General features: G+C 39.8%; 2 protein-coding genes across 9 annotated transcripts in view; one reads left to right on the forward strand and one right to left on the reverse strand.

Moving 5' to 3' along the window:
* Positions 1-921: 921 nt before the first annotated feature.
* On the forward strand, positions 922-19,685 carry brp (bruchpilot). Of its 8 annotated transcripts, XM_015981631.2 has the most exons (17): positions 930-1,791; positions 10,049-10,198; positions 10,253-10,349; positions 10,547-10,602; positions 10,922-11,158; positions 11,336-11,662; positions 11,847-12,824; positions 12,876-13,028; positions 13,085-13,413; positions 13,466-15,587; positions 15,763-16,023; positions 16,074-16,258; positions 16,315-16,396; positions 16,677-17,159; positions 17,211-17,371; positions 17,426-17,573; positions 17,620-19,685. In XM_015981631.2, exons 1-17 carry the CDS (start codon positions 1,114-1,116, stop codon positions 17,722-17,724), a joined length of 6,552 nt encoding a protein of 2,183 aa, XP_015837117.2. In that variant the 5' UTR covers positions 930-1,113; the 3' UTR covers positions 17,725-19,685. The 8 variants fall into 8 exon arrangements, with proteins under 8 accessions (XP_008196356.2, XP_015837121.2, XP_015837117.2 ...); XM_015981632.2 differs by lacking the exon at positions 10,922-11,158 and having other exon boundaries at positions 932-1,791; XM_015981633.2 differs by lacking the exons at positions 930-1,791; positions 10,547-10,602 and having other exon boundaries at positions 10,058-10,198.
* The window catches only part of LOC662160 (uncharacterized protein), a 37,652-nt gene continuing 21,963 nt past the window's right edge, over positions 4,183-19,871 (reverse strand). Inside the window, exon 3 of the mRNA XM_008198132.3 lies at positions 4,183-4,376. The gene's annotated coding sequence lies outside the window, so the exon portion shown is untranslated. The remainder of the gene's footprint in view (positions 4,377-19,871) is intronic.

The raw sequence follows: 19,871 nt of genomic DNA on the forward strand, positions 1-19,871 counted from the left end.
TTTTCGTTTTATTTTTGCTAATTAAAAAATCATAAAAAGATATATCATAATTAACTCTGAGTATTGTATGCATAAGGAAAAATTTCGTTGGTATTCGTTTTTTTTATTATAATTTATATTCTTCTTTTTCATTACTTTTTTTTTCTCCTTTGCGTATATCTTTAAAAATAATAAGCTTTTCAAAACTAAAATAACTAAAATTGGAGATACAAGGTAATTCGGACCAACTCTCGAGTGGAACTTGTAGAAGTATTTGGTTATCAGGTAGAAGAACTTTTTTCTAAAATTATTTCTGTAGGGAAAACATAAACTTTCTATTTCATTTTAAAAATATATTGATAAAAAATATAAAAGTATAAATATGCGTATGGTGGTAATGCCATCACCCAAGTGCCAGAGTTTTCAGGTCGCATCTACAGCCTCTGACCTGACCTAACGACCACTAGTAGTGACCGGTAAAATGTGGGTGCCATATAGATTTTTGTATCATAACTGTTCGATTAATAAAAATATAGGTAGGTATCGAATAAAAATTAGAAAAATATCCAAAGAAATACCACATTTTCATAGACCTGTTACTGGTTAAATTTTCAAGTGTAAATTTTTTCAGATAAAAATTGTTAACTAAGTTGGCAAAGTTCAAAATGTAATAGTGAGCGACATCTGCTTACGAGTAGGAAAAGAGTGAATGCGCACCAACAAGTTTCTGTAGAGGCAATCTTTCTAAAAATGACTAAACCTCACGCTTGTTTCATTTCATGCTCCCTAAACTTAGATTCTGCGCTTTTTTCTGGCCAAAATAGCATGCGCTTAATTTGCCAGCGATGGTTTAATTACCGCTTTCTAGCTCATATGCAACATTCCTGGCGGTATGTCTCTATAAGCAGTATCCCCCCTATAAAAAATTCTTTTCTGAGATCAGTCGTAAAACCCGGGGTAAAAAGAAAAGCCCTCGTGCGGGGGTGTATGGTATATGCGTGTAGGAGTCGCGTGTGCGGTGCGCGCGTCGCTCTACGCTACACCCGTTCATTGATCAGAATTCGGAACGGAAAGTAGAGTGCTTGAGCGGAGCGCGGACGACATCTTCAGTGGCCGTGAGTGTCATGTCATGAGATGTCCCGAGACGCGTACGTGGGGGGCAGCCGGTCCCCGCGGGGCGTGAGACTGCCCACCGTGGACCGGTCCCCCAGCCGAGTGTACCCTGGCGGCAGCCCCGTCGGCCGGAAGCCCCTGCGGCAGACCCGCTCCGGCAACAACTCCCCCGAGCACACCTACGGCTACCACCACTCGCCGTACTACCGCGACGAGGACCTGGGCAGCCCCATGCTGGAGGAGCGCGGGCGGCCCGTAGCCGTGGGGCCCGGCCACCACCGGTCGCGGAGCGCCACGCGGCCCGCCAACCCCATGTCGGTGCGCTACCAGTCGCTGGACCGCACCGTCGTCGACCACGACCGCGAGTTCCTGCCCATCCGCGACCGCCGCGACCGCTCCCTCGACCGCGGACTCTACTTCGACGACGAGCCCTACAGCACCCGGTCCGCGCGGCAGTCGCCCACCTCGCACCAGCCCTTCATCGGCGAGCTCCAGCACCAGAACTCGGACCTCCAGCGCGAGCTCGGCAACCTCAAGAAGGAACTCGAACTCACCAACCAAAAGCTCGGCTCCTCCATGCACTCCATCAAGACCTTCTGGAGCCCGGAGCTCAAGAAGGAGCGGGCGCTCAGGAAAGAGGAATCCGCCAAGTACAGCCTCATCAACGATCAGCTCAAATTACTCAGCAGTGAGAATCAGGTCAGTGCCATCACTGCGCAGCTGATATTTATTGGCTCAGTCACAAACTCACTCCCAGAGAACGCTTTACCCAACAGGAATAACACCAACGATGTATTACTTCAATTTCCCAAACACACTAAGAAGCTTAATCAAACTGGCGGCCCTCAAATCCTCGAGCTTAATTTCCCAGCTTATACTAAATGGACACAGAAGACGAGATAAATTAAATGCGAGGCCACACCAGAAAATAACGAGAGCAAAGGCATAGAGCAAGAACCAAAAATTTCTAAAAAAACTGTGCCCCTTGTCCTTTCACCTTATCCAATTTTCACGAGGAGTAAACCGCAATTCCAATCGCTACACCAGTTTTCCTTTTTTGCTTCGTTTTCTCTATGATTTTCCCTGTTTTTTTTTCAAGATTATTTCATGTTCTTTTTTAATAATGTAATATAAATATTAAAACAAAAGACCTACCTATCTATCTTATGGAAATCGGAAGAGAAGAAGTAATTTCCGGTAAACGGCATAAGTTGAATCAGTCAGTTTGGAGAAAAGAATTAAAAAGGAATGAAAGTTAATTGTGACATTTTTCGTTTAATAAAAACCAGTCTCGTTGTTTCCTGATACGCTCTCATACAGAAGACTTCTAATCTTATTACGCCATCAGCATTTGCTCCATTGCAGATGAGCTAATTTATTAAATTACGTCAAGTGATTACTTTTCAGACCGAACTTGAATTATTTTCAAGGCTGAGCCGAGACACAAACGCAACAGTTTTGGCCTCTTTCCAAAAATTTGAGAAATGCACATTCATTCCCAGCTAGCCAAACAGTTGAAATCGGACCTTTTAACAAATACCTACCTGCTCCCTTTCTTCCTCACATACGTGCCGACGTATTCAAGTGTCAGGGCCGCACAGCAGATGTGTTGGCTGTTAAACTAACTCTAAATATGACCGATTTTATTTCTCGGCCTATATACGCGAAAGCTTCATTCAAGTCGAAAGAAGCCCCACAATTAAGGCTCTGGAAGAACATTAAACTTATTGATCCCTTCACCCATTGTCGCGATATTACAAAACGGAACATATTGAAAACCGATGAATGATTAATTTGTTGGTCGACACAATAAACCTTAATCTACTTGACGATACACGGAAAAACAGAGCTTTCGTTCAACGTGCGTAACGAGTGTTCTGACCTGAATCACGACGCATTTGTATAAATAAATCGCAAAGAACCTAACGATTTTTCTGGATATGGGGCTATCAGAATGCTGTAAAAATGCGCCATAAAGGGGAAAATTGACGGCATTTCTCGTGAAAGTTTGATTTTTCACAAACGCCAAACAGACATTGCATAAACAAAATGGGGAAAGCTCGACTTTTCCCGTTATTTGCCTTTTTGTTAAACGTAACTTGGAAAACTGCAAACAGATCAAAATTAAAGTAAGGAAGCAAAGAAGAGATAAATAATTTTGTAGAGAACCCAAATGAAAAAGCTTTCTAATCAAAAATCCCTTAGGATTACTCTCTGGAGAGCAGAATTAAATAAGGTTTGAAAGAAAGAGCTTGCCTTAGAATATCAGCGCAAAGTTACAATATTCCAATGTTTATAAATATGTACTCATCAGCTTTGATAACAAGCTCAGTCTGTTGTTAGTCCACAGCAGTTATCAGATAAAATAGTCGTAGGTTCAGAAAACCGTAAATTTATCAAAATACGATCTCGTATCCGCTGATGTACAATTTAGTGGCGAAACGGCACGATTGAAATAATAAACCTTCCTAAACGATATGCGGTTTATACCTTGGTTATATTGTTATTGCCTTATTACCAAAGTTTAAGTAAATGAGGTCTAATTCCGAAACGGTTACATCGAACCTTTACTACCAATAAACTTTGCATTATTATGGTTATCTTGGAATAACCCACATCACGGATTTTGCCAGAGTGGTATTATTTGTTTGAAAATTTAACCGTGTAAAAAAGTTTAGCTTCGTTTAGCTCTTACATCATTTTTGAAAGGGAATTTACCACTTTGCAGGAGCGCTAACTAAAACGTCGGAAGCCTTTACATGATTGATTAAATAAAACCTATTTGTTTTTTCTATAAACTTTCAATCACTTTGTCACTGTCAGAAGCGCTTCTGCAACAAACTAATATTCCAAAGAACAATCACCAGCCAATCATTTGAAAAGCAGCGGAAATTGGAATAAGAAGATTTTTTGTCGACAAATTATTTCAATACAATTGATTCCCCTAATAATTTTTTATCGGTGTGCACGAACAGATTTGTTAACATTAGAAACAACGGCTCCAATTTTCCGTTGAGGAATAATTTACGTCAAGCAATTTTCCATCCAATCATCGCTGGGTTTGGTGTTTTAAAACTCAGGGGGAAATCTCATGAATATGGCGTGGTGGGTAAATTTTATTGAAGCTTGATGTTTTCGACACTTTATGATTTATGAATTTTCTAATTTTTCTACCTAATTGCGTATTTATACTAAAAACAGAGGACACTTTTATAGTTTGCCTGTCGTTCATGAACGTAAAGTCTTGGCACGGAAAGCACCGACGAATCGCTTCCACCGCAAAACTGAGACAAAATTAAATATTCAGGGATAAATAACAAAGAAAATGTCCCCAACAAGGAACAAAGACGTACTGAATACTGTTTAATTAAATAATTAAAGACACAGGAATGTTGTAATTTCCTGATCGATTTCACACACACCACATTTAATTATCACCAAAAAAGACAAGTACGGCTTGGTACATTCTCATGCAATTCACCCAAATAAATGAAAATGGATCCGCTGAATAGATTTGATTCGCGCGTCTGATATTACATAGCTATATCTGACCTACTGTTCAACGAAATTCCATTGTGCATTGAAGGTATGTGCCACGAAGTACAAATTTAACAGCACAAATACTTGATAGCGCAAAATAATTTTGGAATATTTGTTCCCTCCAATAAAACCTTACAAAGAACGATAAACGCGACGCTAAATTTAGTTTAACGCAGGTAAACACAAATACAGCTTTTGTGGCCATGCAGATCCAATGAATAAAAACAGCAAAGCAGCTTCCGTGAAACCTGACCGTAAGTCGTAAGATTTTTAAAACCAAATCGTCAGTAAACAACTTCATTGAATAAAGGATGTTCAATTGATCTAATTGATCGTGGCATTGCATTCATGTTCCGCACGCAGACTGAAACCCGAAACTTGGAAAAGAAGTTGAGTAATAATTGAAAAATCAATTTCACCGGCATGTAATTTGTCCGATGAAAAATTGATTCGGGTAAAGTAAATAAAGCTCCTGACAGAAAGGTAACTTTCACATTACTCCGCCATAACTATTCATTTTCGAAGCGCTGAAACTGTAAGCTCGCTAGTGTTGTAAAGGGCTGAAAACAACGATTGAAAAGTTAAATGAACGTTGCAAAGCAAGTAATAATCGTAGCGAGAATTGGATCGAGTGTTGCTAAATGTGAATGTTTTGACCTCGAAATGTACTCTTTTCACGTAGAGATTACCTTATTTTTCGAAAAGTTTAAAAACTATTCCGAACAACTTTTGACCGAAAAACTATCTCTTAGTTAACATTTTCATCGTTCATAAATCCCAAGCACTAAAAAAATCATCGGTTTAATGAATATTGTATAATTTATCGCATCGTTTACACTTTACGAGGGTGAAAGTTGCAGTTTTTAAAAGCTTCTGTTAATTATTTTTAATTTAATTTTGGTGAAACACTTGACCGCTTAATTGACCTAGTGATAATGCAGATTTAGTTGGATCTGTTTCCTGTCAGGCTGTTGAAACCACATTTGTGTGTTAGTTCCATCATTTTGTACTGATAGAATGTTGATAATATTGATTCTAATTACTTATTAATTTAAATTGCTTTGGCTAATCAATAATCATTATCCCACAAATATCTGTAAATTTGGTTGTTTTATTTATCAGAGAGAGAAAATATGAGCGTTTCAACTTTGAATATTGTACTGTTCCAGAAATAGAACTGAATTAGTTAAAGTTAGATGTTATATTTCTGAGAAAGTACAGTTTAAATGATGTACGTAAATAAATGGTCAAATATTTTTAAATATTTGTCTACTTTCTGCAATAGCAACTTCCAGTTAATGTTTTTACGAAAAAAAAACACGATTAAATGCTTCTAATTATTGTACTAATGTATCATTCATTTGGGTAATTCATCACTACTAAATATACAACATAGGTTATTATTATTATAATATCATTAGTCATTACTCGTTAGAGTTCATTTTAGCGTACGAAACTCCGTGGGGATTTAATCTAAATCCATTACAATTTAATTTATTCAGAAATGATCTTATCGAAAGCCACATTTACAAAGTTTCGTCATTACTGATGATTTAAAAAGAAACTAGTGTCAATACCTAATCGGAATAAAGGTCAAAGTCGTCTATATGGTGTATGAACAAAGTAATTTAACTGTATATTATGCAAATATTTATTATTTACAAAGTTATCTGTTCTATTTAATAACATATTTACAGAACTCTCTAATTAACTAATTACTCAGTAATTCACACAACCCTGTCGCATTCGATCACAAATTTAATTCTAAAAACTTCAAACAACATTCATATCGTACATGAAATTATATTCTGTTTGACATTTTTTTTAAATATACCTAATCAAACCTAATTTTTGCTGTGGAATATAATATATGACAACCTTCAAGCACTCAAAGAACGGAAATCGTGAAGACATCAAAAAGAAAAGTCTAACATATTTGCTTATAACTTTACAATAACATAACATTCTTCGCAATTAGGTATACCTACCCATTTTACTATAGCTTCTTCTATAAAGAAATCTAAAAGCTAGAGTTTTCTTGGTTTTATCGAGAGATTCCTCGGAGCCATCATTTTTAAAACAAATAGTTGCAGAAATCAATAGCAAGACAAAAAAGCTTGAACATGGAGTGCATTCTAAAAATACATTCGGTAGTGGCTAATGCATCGAAATAAAGCCTCTAATAGCATTGGCAGTTAATTTATGTTAAACATTCATCAAAACGAGCTTGAGCTTCTGCCAACAAAAACTCAAACTTTATAATTTCTTCTATCCACCGAAAATTAAACGAAGCTTTGCTCACATAATTTTCGGAGGAGTGATTACGCCTAAAATACGGTCGTCATTAACGAAGTAATGAGATATACGTTTAATTGTTGGAAACTCACTTTGCTGGGATATCGATAAACATAAAACAGAAGTCAATCGAGTTTTTGTGTCATTTTATTATTCAATTAGCCGTTTCATGGGTGGGAATAATTTATCCCTAAAGACATTTTCCTAGAATGGTTTCATTAATTTAATTGTAGTTTTTCGTTAGGCGGAATTAGGTATCGGGCACTTTCAGCAATCAAACATCTTTGGAAATTACATTCCTGGCGAATTTTACCAGGTATTGAAGTTAATGCGAACTTGTGCTCCCAAAGTTTGCCGTTATTAATTTGATAATTTGTCACTATTGTTAGGTAGACTTTTAATTAGTTCGCAAACTAGAGATACTAATTTATTTGCCTCCCCCATTTGTAAGGGACGCGGGCTTGGCAAGCAAATACGAATTATTTCAAAAATCTTGACATACATATTTTATTGGGTAATCATCTGCATTCGTTGTTTAAAAAAGTCCACCAGATATAAAAATAGAGCAAATCATGGTCCAACATACTGCGGCACAGATAGCCCATTGTTTATTTACACAAATCCACTAATTATAGACTCAATGCGAAGCGAATTTCGCATTCAATTAAAAATTAAACCTCGTCATAACATTTATTGCTGCAGTTAAATGATAAATATTAGAGTAAAAACTTGAAACAGCATCCATTCTCTTGCCAGTTTACAACCATATAGTGCTTGAAATGACCCAGACATTTAATTTATTAAGACTTTCTGCTTTTACGTTCGTGGAGATGTGTTAGGTAGCACCAACTTTTATGACATCCACCGCACTTGTTTCCGGATTAACGATAGCTCCTCATTGCAGCTTTCAACTTTGTTATTTCAAAAAATAAATAGAAATGTTAAGTTGGAAGTACTTTGTGTTGAAATATGGCACACGAAACTCTTTGTTGTTTTGCTTTTGACACATTTTATTCCATGTGCATAAAGCTTAATTCATAATATGCGAGGCTTCAAAAATATTTTTATACAATGCTGAATATGCGACCTAAACACGAAGAATAAATCAGGAATGTATGTATTTATTTTTAAGAATGGGCAACCTTCGCCTATCGACTTCCCTCGGGGTTGTCGTTGGGTATCACACGTAATCAACACATTTACCGGAGTGATAAGATTTCACGGTTCATTAAAATGGCTTTCCAGATATCCGGAATAATACCGCCAAAATCACATAACTCGGACTCTAATTTGCTGTTTACCAATTACCACAAATTGGAATCTATGGTTGGGCCCTTTTGTTTGGACGTGATGATAATTTTTACGGGGCCGGAACGGCCGTATATTTTTTAAACGAGAGTTTGTTGCTTTGGAGGCATATTTCAGACTTGACCTAGCCAGGATTCCGTGCACAAATGGGCTAAATATATTCATTAAATTTAATTAAGCTACATAATTTGGCGGAGTAAGTAACCCTAAAAGTGTTTAATGCAAGGCAATGATTTATTCATTTTCGTTTTAAAATGCCATCACTGTTTAATTAGGCTCCCCCATTTGTTGGCTTAGCAGTCATGAAAATAATTCCTCGGAATTTTGAATGAGTCCCGTAAAACAGGTAATAATTCCAAAATCAATGTAACATGCTATGTTCCAACAACGCGTTAAAAGAGCATGCACGCGAACAAAAGAAGCTCTTCCAGCATTTTATTTCCCCTTTTCGACCAAACTCATATAACCACAATCATAAAATTGTAGCAAACACCTCGAAATTGCCACTGTTTTTTACACACGTGTTGCATCGTCGTAATTATAAATGGCCCGAGTGTGACATTTTTCTTGATTTTTTTTCAAAGTTGGACCCAAGGGGTGGCTCGGGACAAGTCGAAGCGGAGAAGTTAAAACACTCGCTCTCAAGCGTGTTTTTAGCATTGAATAAAACCCAAATGAAATGCTCGAGCAAATGATTATGAATTTGTGCCACTTATTTATCATTAATGGAATAAAAAACACTTTAGATTTGGATTAAAGTTGAATTTATCCTCTCATGTGCATTGTGGCGATCAATAAACAGGGTCGTCGACCGGATCGGGAGAGTTACTTGTCTTACTCAACTATTTCTTTGAAGCTTACCCGGCAACCTATTTAGGTTTGTTGTATGCTTTCAGCAAAGCTGCATGTTATATCGGACAAGATAAATAAATTCCTACAGAGCATACATCCGAACAAATCCTCTACAGAAAGGCTTAAATGCAGTTGTTAGAATTTTACTGAAAGCTCAGTTTTATTTGAACTAAAGTTCAACTCCAAACCCACATATTTGATTAATTAAGAAGGGCCATAGATCTGGACATTTATGGGTAACCCAAACGTCGGTGTTATTGCAGTGGCGTACGTCAATGACCTACTTATGAAAAGCTTGCCTGTCTCCGTTACTGATATCGATCCCCTTACACTCACCCGTAATAGTGACTACCCTTTCATTTTTATATTTTATGTGCGATTTCGAACTTCGCATAAACCTTTTGTTTGAAATGTTACCGACTTAAGGACTCCATTGATTCATTGATAACAAAAACGAAAAGGCAACCACAGTCAAAAAGATTTATTTATGTGGGCTTCGTTCGAAAATAACCACATCTGGTTCGATTTTAAAATGAAACGAAGCTTTCATTATAGAAAATCAATGCTAAATAATGCACCGTCCTAACATTTGGCTTCCATATTTTAATTTTAACGTAATTTTACCTCGCAGGAAAACGTGAAAACAAGTTATGGAAATAACAGCGGTTAATTATTTCAAACATGATTTAAGCAAGTTAAGTTAATTAAAATCTTTTGCAAAGCCAAAAATTAATGTTGTTTACTTCGTAGAAATTTATACATAAGCCATCGGAATAAAAAATACCTTTGTGCTTGTGACCTCAAACTCATATTCTAAAAAAGTATTTCTGTTCTTCCTAACTGTTCGAATAATTATGCTAATACGTTGATAGTGTTGTTTATTTTATTTTATTTTCTACGATTTGTAAGTGTTTTCTTATAGTATGAGAAGTGGAAAAGTAGGATTGTGTTAATTTTTCAGAAACAAGCAATGCTGGTTCGGCAGCTGGAAGAGGAGTTGAGGATGCGGATGCGTGGTCCAAGCATAGAGATGCAGCAGCAGATGGAAGCGTTGTACCAAGAGAATGAGCATTTAACTAGAGAGATAGCCATCCTGCGCGATACCATAAAGGTAAAGTCAGTGTGGTGGTGGTGGTGAGAAATGTAATGGCTTTGTGTGGGCTAGGAGTTGGAGCTTCGGATTGAGACACAAAAGCAGACTCTGCAAGCTCGCGATGAGAGCATCAAGAAGCTTCTGGAGATGCTCCAGAACAAGGGAATGGGTGAGTGGTTTTCGTGTGTATTCTCTCGCTGCTTGTCCCTGCACACTCTGTTTCTTTGATCTTCTGAGGGCGGCGTTCGGGGAGGTCTTAGGTAGTTACAGTGCGAAACACTTAGCATTGCACATAGCCGGAGAGGTGTCTGCCTGAAAGCGGTAGAGGTAGTTGGACTAATCGTTCGGGTGTTGGCTCTGTTCCAGGTAAAGAGGAGGAGAGGCAGATGTTCCAGCAAATGCAGGCCATGGCCCAAAAGCAGGTGCTTATCACTCATTGTAATTAGTAAGACACATCTTGTCGAGTGAGTGTGTGTGATTGTATTTAGTCGTAACTCATCTGGCACATAATCAAGATATACCTCAGATTCATTAAGCATGTTTGGTGTTCCCATATGGCTGTATCATACCACACCTAGCCAAACGAGGAGGTTCCACTGCCCTAGGTCGTGGTGCATGTGAAAGCTTTCTTTGACTAACAAACAGGTGGTGGTCTTGATCATGTGTCGGTAACGGTGGGTGGTAAAGCGAGCGAGCGAGCGGTCGGCAGCACAGGCTTGTGACCGCTGCTTCCCTGTGCAGGAGCTTCAAGCGGCCAACGAGACGTTGCGCGTGCTGCAATCGCAGCTGGAGCTGGTGCCCTCGCCCTCCAGCAGCACGGTCAGACTGCTCCTGGATACGAAAAACGCTAGAATAGCGACTTTGGAGCGCGAGGTCAACTTGCTGGAAAGCGAGGTGGAGCGGCTGGGCGGGGGCACCCAACCTCCCCTTCCGTCGAGTACCGCGGACATTCCTCAGGCTCTTCCTATTAAGCGACAAGTAAGTTTTCTGTTAAACGATGTGCAGATCGGGAAGGATGGCGCCGTTATTGGTAGACTGTAACTAGCTGTAAAGACTCTCCGGCCGCTTGGCGCTGAGTTCAGTTTTACCACCTCACTGTCTCTCGGCACGCATGTGTCCCGCATGGATAGTGCATGCCTCCGCTCATGTGTGCAGCTGGACGAGTTCCGGGTGGAGATCCAACGACGTGACCAGGAGATCCTCGCCATGGGAGCCAAAATGAAAACACTTGAGGAACAACACCAAGACTACCAGCGCCATATCGCTGTCCTCAAGGAGTCGCTATGCGCTAAAGAGGAACACTACAACATGCTCCAAACCGATGTCGAGGAACTCCGGCAACGACTCGAAGAAAAAAACAGACACATCGAAAAGAAAACCCAACAGCACCAACAGGAACGCGCTCGGGCCGCCGCCGAAATTGCTGAACTAAGAGAACACATGGACATCAAAGACCGCAAAATCAACGTCCTTCAAAGAAAGGTAATCCAACAACATCAAAACTCAAACCAATACAATATTTTTGGGAATTCAACCCAAACCACCAAAGTGTATCTACCGTTATTATATTTTTGATTTTCTCATAATTTTTGTTAAAATATTGTGTGTGTGTCGGTGTAGTGCATTTAAAACAACCCCCTCCTAACAACCACTTGAACAATAACAGGTCGAAAACCTCGAAGACCTCCTTAAAGAAAAAGACAACCAAGTCGATATGGCCAGAGCCAGGCTTTCGGCAATGCAAGCCCATCATTGCTCTTCCGAAGGTGCATTATCATCTCTCGAAGAGGCAATCGGTGACAAGGAAAAGCAAATGAATCAATTACGCGAACAGCGAGATCGCGCCGAACAAGAAAAGCAAGAAGAGCGCGAACTCCACGAACGCGAAATAGCCGAATACAAAATGAAAATCCACGCTCTAAACAGCGAAGTAGAGAAACTCAGCGCCCGCCTCGAGCGGGCACAAACCGACCGCGACCGCCTCGAATCCAAACTGGAAAGCTCTCAGTCGGAATTGGGCAAATCAAAGGCCGAACTCGACAAAGCAACGATAGAAGTAGGTCGCAGCGGCGCCGACTGGGAGCAAGCCCGCCAGCGTTTGGCGCGTTTAGAGCTGGAAAACGAACGGCTGAGACAGGATAACGAGAGGCTCAGACAGGATGCGGACCGGTCGCAAATCACATTTGGCAGAAATACGTTCAGCAGCTCCCACGAGCTGGACCGAGCGCAGGAACGCGTCGATAAGACGTCCTCGGACTTGAGGAGATGCCAGGCCGAGTTAAGAGTGACGCAAGCCGACGCTGAGAGAGCCCGAGCTGAAGCTTCAGCCCTGCAGGACAAGCTGGAAAAGTCGCAGGGGGAAGTGTACCGCCTCAAGGCGCGCCTAGAGAATTCCCATCAGGAACAAGACAGCCTTCGCGAGGAGCTCGAGAGAGCTCAATCGACTACCGCCAGATTGCACGCAGACAAGGACAAAGCGTATGCAGAATTGGAGAAGGCTCGAGAGGAATTGGAGCGTGTACAGGCGACCTTGGGAAAGGCTCAATTACAACAAGACAAATTACAGAACGCTCTAGACAAAGCACAGACAGAGGTCGACAAGTTGCAAGAAAGGTTAGACAAGTCAGCTGGGGAGACCAGAAGAGTATGTTGCGGGAATTGCACTTTGAGGTACTTAAAGCTCGCCGTGTTTTAGATACAACTGGAGAAGGAAAAGCTAGGATACGATTTAGAGAATATCCAGTCGCAGTTGGACAAGGCTCTAGGCCAGTCTGCTCGCATTCAGAAAGAAAGGGAAACCGCCCAACTAGAAGCAGATCGTCTTAGAGATAAGTGTGAAAAATGTCAGGTAGGTTTTGTTTGTGCATATCTGAGTTATTATTCCACTGTCAAGTTATTTTTCAGATGGCTTTAACACGTCTCCAGAAAGAGAAAGACGCCTATCAAGATGATTACGAAAAACTCAAGGAAAAGGTTGAAATGCAATTAAATCAAATCAATAAAATTCAAAGAGAACGATCCGACATAGAACACGAATTAGACGTAATCAAAGAAAGATGGGAGAAAGGACATATCCTCCAACAAAAATTACAAATGGAAAGAGACGAAGCATTTACAGAAATCGATATTTTGAAAGAGAAATTAGAAAAAGCCATATATGCCTCACAAAAGGCAATAGACGATCGAGAAAATATGCATAAAGAATTTGAAAAAGTCTTGGAGAAATACGATAGGTCGGGGAGGTAAACGCATTGTTATATTTACTGTACTGTTTGTTTGTTTTAGGTCCCAAAGTGATCTCTACAGGATTCAAAATAAATTAGATACAGTGCAAGCTGAAAAAGACCGATTAGAATTAGAAGTCGAAAAACAACAATTACTGGCAACGAAAACACGCGAGGACCAACGTAAAGTACAAGACGAATTACAGAGAACTCAGGAATTGTACGATCGAGCGTCGATTCAGTTAAGCCGAACGAAAGAATTGGAAGAAAAGTCTAAAGAAGAGCTGCAGCGTATGGGCATGGATTTGGAAATGGTCCGCGACAGATACGAAAAATGTCAAATGGAGCTTCGGAGATTACAAAGCGAAAAAGAAAAGTTCCAATCAGAGAACGAAAGACTTCAATACGAGCTCGAACGCGTGCACGCACAAAGCGGCAAAGCACAAGCCGCTTACGAAAAGAGTCAGGAAGAAATCGCAAGATTGCAAGTCGAAGTTGAAAAAGCGCACGACAAGCATGACAAACTGCAAAACGAATTCCGTAAAATTGTTGCCGAGTATGACGCCTTACGGGAGACCAACACTGGTCCCACGAGTAGATACTCGAAATATGACCGAGATGACAGAACGAAGGAGGAAAATGATAGATTACGGGCCGAGGTCGAGAGGCTGAGAGAGAGATTAGACAAGACTCTAACTGATTTGGACAGATCTAGGAAAGACTTAGCTTTGGCCGAAAGCACGCGAACTAAATACAGTTACGAGCAGGAGAAGGAACGCTCTGTCGAATTGGATCGACTCAGAGACGAATTACAGAGGACTATGGGCAATAACCAACAGCTCGAAACTAAATTACACGAAGTTACGATGCAACTGGACCTGGCGAGGCAAGAAGTGGCGAAGGTGTCAGGTGGACAAGACAAACAGCGACATGAGCTGGAGCGTGCGATGATCGAATGCGAGAAACTCCGAGACAGACATGACAAGCTCAAGATGCAAATTGAAAAATATGAGAAAGAGAATGAGAAATTACGGCTGGAGTTGGCTCAAGCCGAGCGGCGGCAGACGCTTGCTGCTGACAAAGTGAGGAACGACGAGCGATTAGAAATTGAACGTCTTAAAGAGAAACTCGAGAAAGCTATCCAGGCTAGAGACGCCACTGAACTGGAAGCCGGCAGATTGGCACAAGAATTGGAAAAGTCGCAGATGCATCTGGCCAAGGCTTTGGAAACTAACGAAGCAACGAAGATTGAATTCGAACGTATGGCGAACGAATTAGCCCGCATGCATGAACGAATCGAAAGAGACAAGCTGGATTGGAAGACAATGGAGCAAGAACGTGACGTGTTACGAGCCGAACTGCAACAAGTGCGAAGCGGACTTGACACTCAAAGACGCACCATGGATCACCGAACACAAGAAACAATCGTCAAACTCCAACAAGAGCTGGCTCAAGCGTCCCGAGAGAAGGAAAAAATGGCCTCGCTCCTAGAAAAACAAGGCCGACAAGGCGACTCCATCGAGAAACAAATAATCAAATACGAAGCGGACATTAAACAATTAACCATGGAACGAGACCAATTAGTAATACAATTAGAAAAATCGCAAGACATGTTAATGAACTTCCAGCAAGAACTCAACCAGAGTGAAGCGGAACTGGAGAAGCACAAAGCAGAAGTGGCCCGACTTAAAGCCGAACAGAAGAAGATGTCGCAAGACGTGGAGCGTGGAACCAAGGAAATCATCGAAAATCGGGACCGGGAGATCACAAAACTGCGCCAAGAACTGGCGTCGGTGCAAAAAGAACGCGATAACCACAGACAACGTGCAGAGAAAGCTGAGAAACGATTACAAGAGTCTGGAGCTCGTGGCGATTCTGAATTGGAACAGTGGCGCAAAGTTGTCGAACAGGAAACCAACAGAGCCGACCAAGCGGAGAAAACTGCCCAAGATTTGCAAAAACGTATTCAAGTTATGGAAAAACAACTGCAACAGCAGTTACAACAAATGGCCCAGTACCAGAAAGAACGAGGTATCCAACCACCTCCCCAGGATGATAAGGAACTTAACAGGCTGCGCAAAGAACTGGAGAAGGCCCAAATGGAAATCAAAAATAGCAGCACGGAAAAAGAACGGTTACAATCACAACTTGAAATGCTTGTGCAAGAATTGGAAAGAAACCAGGTTGGTAAAATTTGCAAACAAAGTTTTTGTAGCCGAATATATTATTTAAAATTTTATTTCTTTCTTAAATTGTTGTTTTATTTTAACATGTTATTGTCCAACTAACGGAAACCTTTTTCCTTTTTTTTAAATAATCTTTTTAACAATAATTTTAAGGAAGCGGTTGCAATTTTAGCTCGAACTTCACGAAACTACGAAGAAGATGCAAAGCATGGGTGCGCAGAGAGGCGCTGAAGACGTGTCAGCACAAAGGAGACAACTGGAGGAAGAAAGAAAACGGTTTGAGGAACACAGAAAACAAGTCGAGGAGCAAAGGAAAGCCGTGGAAAGTAAGCAGAGACAGATAGAAGAAAAGGAAAGAGCGTTTGCCGAGGTTGACAAACAATTAAAGAAGAGGAAAGAACAAATGGACCAATTAGAAATTTCGTTACAAAAAGTGGGGTGTTTGAGCTTTGTCGTATTTATGTTGATTTTGTAATTTTCCAGGCCGGCGGAAGTGCAGCTGCAGCTGGAGAACTAAACAAGAAATTGTCGGAAGCCGAAAAGAATTTAGAAAAAGCTCAAGAAGAAGCAAAACGATCAGCTGCAGAAATGGAGAGACTATTACAATTAGTACAAATGAGTCAAGAAGAGCAAAATGCAAAAGAAAAGCAGATTATGGATTTACAACAGTATGTTATTAAATTTCGAAGATACATTTTGATGTGATATATTTCGTGGTTTTTAGGGCATTAAAGACTGCACAGGCCAAACTAAAGAGCCAGCAACAAGTGAATGCACAATTAGAAGAACAAAGAAAAAAGGAGGAGGTGAGACCCATTATTGAAATAAAAACTATTACTAATGAAATTTTCTAATTTCTTGCTGTCTAATTGGGATGTTTGTATGTATGCGTTGTGTCTGTCACCAGGCGGGTCCTGCTGGCTTCCTCAAAAGCTTTTTCTAGTCTTTTCAAATTTATTCATACAATACAATATTGCCTCATTCCTATTACCACTTACCCATGTCAACTTTCTTAATTTAAGCAATGTTAATGCTTGATCCTTTTTGTATAGTGTTAATGTGTTTTGTTGGTTTGTATATAATTAGGTAAATAAAGAGGGGGATCTTGTAATTTTCAATTTACAAGAAAAAGATAGCGAGTTAAGAGAAGAACTTTTATCGAAACAAAAATACATTGTTGAATTGGAGGATACCCTGGATTCATACGAGCAAGCAATGAAAGAGTACAAAAATGAAATTAAAATACTCGAAACCAAGTTGGAGAACAAAGAAGTGACAATTAACGACCTGCAGAACAGCTGTATCAAAGCAGACGATGCGAGAAGACTCCAGAAGGAAGTTGACCAGAAATCGAATATCATCCTACAATTGAAGGGACAATTGGAAGGATTAGAACAAAGTCAACTTACTACTGACGGAGATTTTGAAGATTTAGCTAGATCATCAGAAGAAAAAGATGTCAGAATTAGTGAGTTGGAAGAGGCGCTTAGAGAAAGTATGATCATTTCTACTAAGCGGGAAGCGGTTTTGCATCAAGAGGAGTCGAAAAGGAAACAAATTTTGGAAAAAGTATAAACAATAAAAACTCTGATAGGGATCATAATAAACGTTCAATTGCAGGTATCAAAATTAGAACAAAGACTGCTGTCTTTGCAATCTGCTCAAGCAATGCGTTGTCATGCTTGTCGTCCGTACGTTTCGCGGATGACCAAACTTGAAACAAAACTTTCTCAACTTGTTGCTGAACGAAAGCAACATCTCCAAGAACTTGCCCAAATGAAGTACTAATTGCGCGTATTAAAACGGTCGTTTGTTACTAGTTATTTCCGTTTCAGACGGGAAGCTTTGGAATCTGCAATCAGTGAAAAGGATGCACATTTAGCCTTGCTGGAAATGACGGGGATTCGAAATGCAAGACACGCTGACGAAGCCGATCGTCTTCGAACGGACAAGCGAAGACTGGTCGACCGACTTAAGAAAGAGGTACTCGAGTCTCATAATTTGCCGAATTATTTACGCGAATTTTCAGACTGAGTTGAGCGTTTCCTTGAACGAAACGGACGAAGATGAGCGATCCTTTTACAGTTTATACGAAGAAGACGAAGCTCAAAAAGATTCCCTCGACCCAACTTGAGCTAAAACCAAATTTACCAAAGATTCCAATGATCTCAGCAATAAAGAATATTTATAGGCAACCGTTATCAGGTTGCCGCCATTATTTCAGAAGCACTGCCTGTAAACTTGTATTAAGTACCACATAAACATTGTGAACGTGTTAGTTTATTATTGTTACCTGTTCGAGTTTAGACATGACAATAATTAATGGAATGGGGCAGAATTGTTTCCGGTAGTTCGGTTGTCTTACTGAAACATTTAAAAACACTCAACATTGGCGAATTTTTTGTGATCTGTTTTATTCTGCAGTGTTGGACTTGATTTCGATGCTCTCTTGTAAAGCGGCTATAATTTTTTTATAGATCATTTTTAAATTACAAATCGATGCGGCCGACCCGAGTCCGGTTACTTTAAGTCCGCTGTGCGTGTATGTGTGAATTTTTGCCACCGTTTGCGGCCCTGATAAGTATTAAATATTTTATACAAAACTAGTTCAGCGAAAATTAGAAAAACCCAAATTTGAGTAACATTCCTGTAGCAACGTTTCGAACATTCCGTTAGAGTTTAGGTTGAAAACGACGCTGCAAGTGGTGGCATAGCGCCTCCTATTTTATAAAAAGCTGGTATGTTATACTTTGAGTACAAATGAAATATTGTATTTCTCCATGCAAATACGTATTACACATTTGTCATCTAAAACGTTCGGAGTAAATAATTTCAAATGCCTTGTATATCAATTTGTACATTCATTATCATATCATAGGCCGAGCAACACTGCCATCTCGTGCCATTATCATAATAAACAGCGTCTGAGAGCCCCTGTAAATAGTGCGCCCAGCCAGCTTCTCCACGTTGTGTCTCTCCGTACGTAGCGGTAGAATTTACAAGAGTAGATAGATGAAGACCAAGTGCGCAAACGCACATTTTATTAATTATTATCTCTATTTATTAATTCTCTTCCGTGTCGCTTTTAGAACATCTACTGGTTGGGCGAACATGCGGGTGTCGTTTCTACTTGTGCCCGCATTTTAGGGACTGATGAGCCCTGGTCCGCAACTCTCCACTCTTCCTCTGCTGTTTTGTTGCCATCCAATGAATAACATTTCAAATTTGAACCAAACGCCTGCAAACGTCCTTACATCAAGTCTAAGAGGGTTCCTACAGGGAGTTGCGGACCAGCGCGCCCTAAACTTTGTTAAGCGAATTTAACTCTAATCTATAATAAAATTTCATCCCTCAGTGTTAAAGTATATTATGGCAAATATTAAACTAAGCACAATAAGTATGTAACAACGGTTATGATGTATAGTTAGGGTAGTCACGACTTGAAAGATTCATTATCAGAGGTTTTGATGTAAATAATTTTGTTGATTTCTTCCTAATCGCGGTTCAAGCTTCGTTTCATTGTAACAGGATCAAACAACAGTTTTCGTTTGGTTTGCTTAATCGCATTGTGTGTCTGTTATGAATAATAACGCATCTAATATATAATTTAATGGCATAATATCATCTCTTCCTCTTGACACCCATCGAAACCTCACCACTTAATGTCACCTAACATATCTCATCCAAACTTATATCAAATTGCTTTTTATATAATGTTAATAAAATTTGGAACTTGGAATAGGATGGATAAAATTGTTAGCAGTTACAATAATAAATGTTAATTGTTGAGTACAGACGTTGTACGAAATAATTTCGTCTGCAGTTGAGGTTTTAACGATGTAAGCAATCTATTAACCGGGACAGCTACCACTTCAGTCGGAACCCTTCAAGTGCCATGTGTGCTTCCGAAATTACCCCATGAGGGCTCTTATGCATCTGTTAATGGCTTGCTTACATTTTAAAATGTATAGAAAACTAGTCTAAGTAGTTCATGTTACTTTCTTAAGTTGGTACTGATTTATTTATGTCACGCTGTTGTAAAAACATGTTAAGAACGATGTATGAAAGTGTGAAAAGAAAGTGATACAAAAACAACTACTGTCTTGTCTATTCCAAAAGCACTTCTCGACTAATTTAGACCGACGAGTTCAAGGGTCTTGATGTAAATGCCATGCCAAAACAGCTAATCGCTAATTAAATTACACACCAGCATAACGTCTAACGCAAATTATGAGAAAATGTTTAGTTGATAAAACACATTTCAAAAAACACAAAAAAACA

This window comes from Tribolium castaneum, chromosome 3 (genome assembly GCF_031307605.1).
Source record: "Tribolium castaneum strain GA2 chromosome 3, icTriCast1.1, whole genome shotgun sequence".
NCBI classification, from domain to species: domain Eukaryota; kingdom Metazoa; phylum Arthropoda; class Insecta; order Coleoptera; family Tenebrionidae; genus Tribolium; species Tribolium castaneum.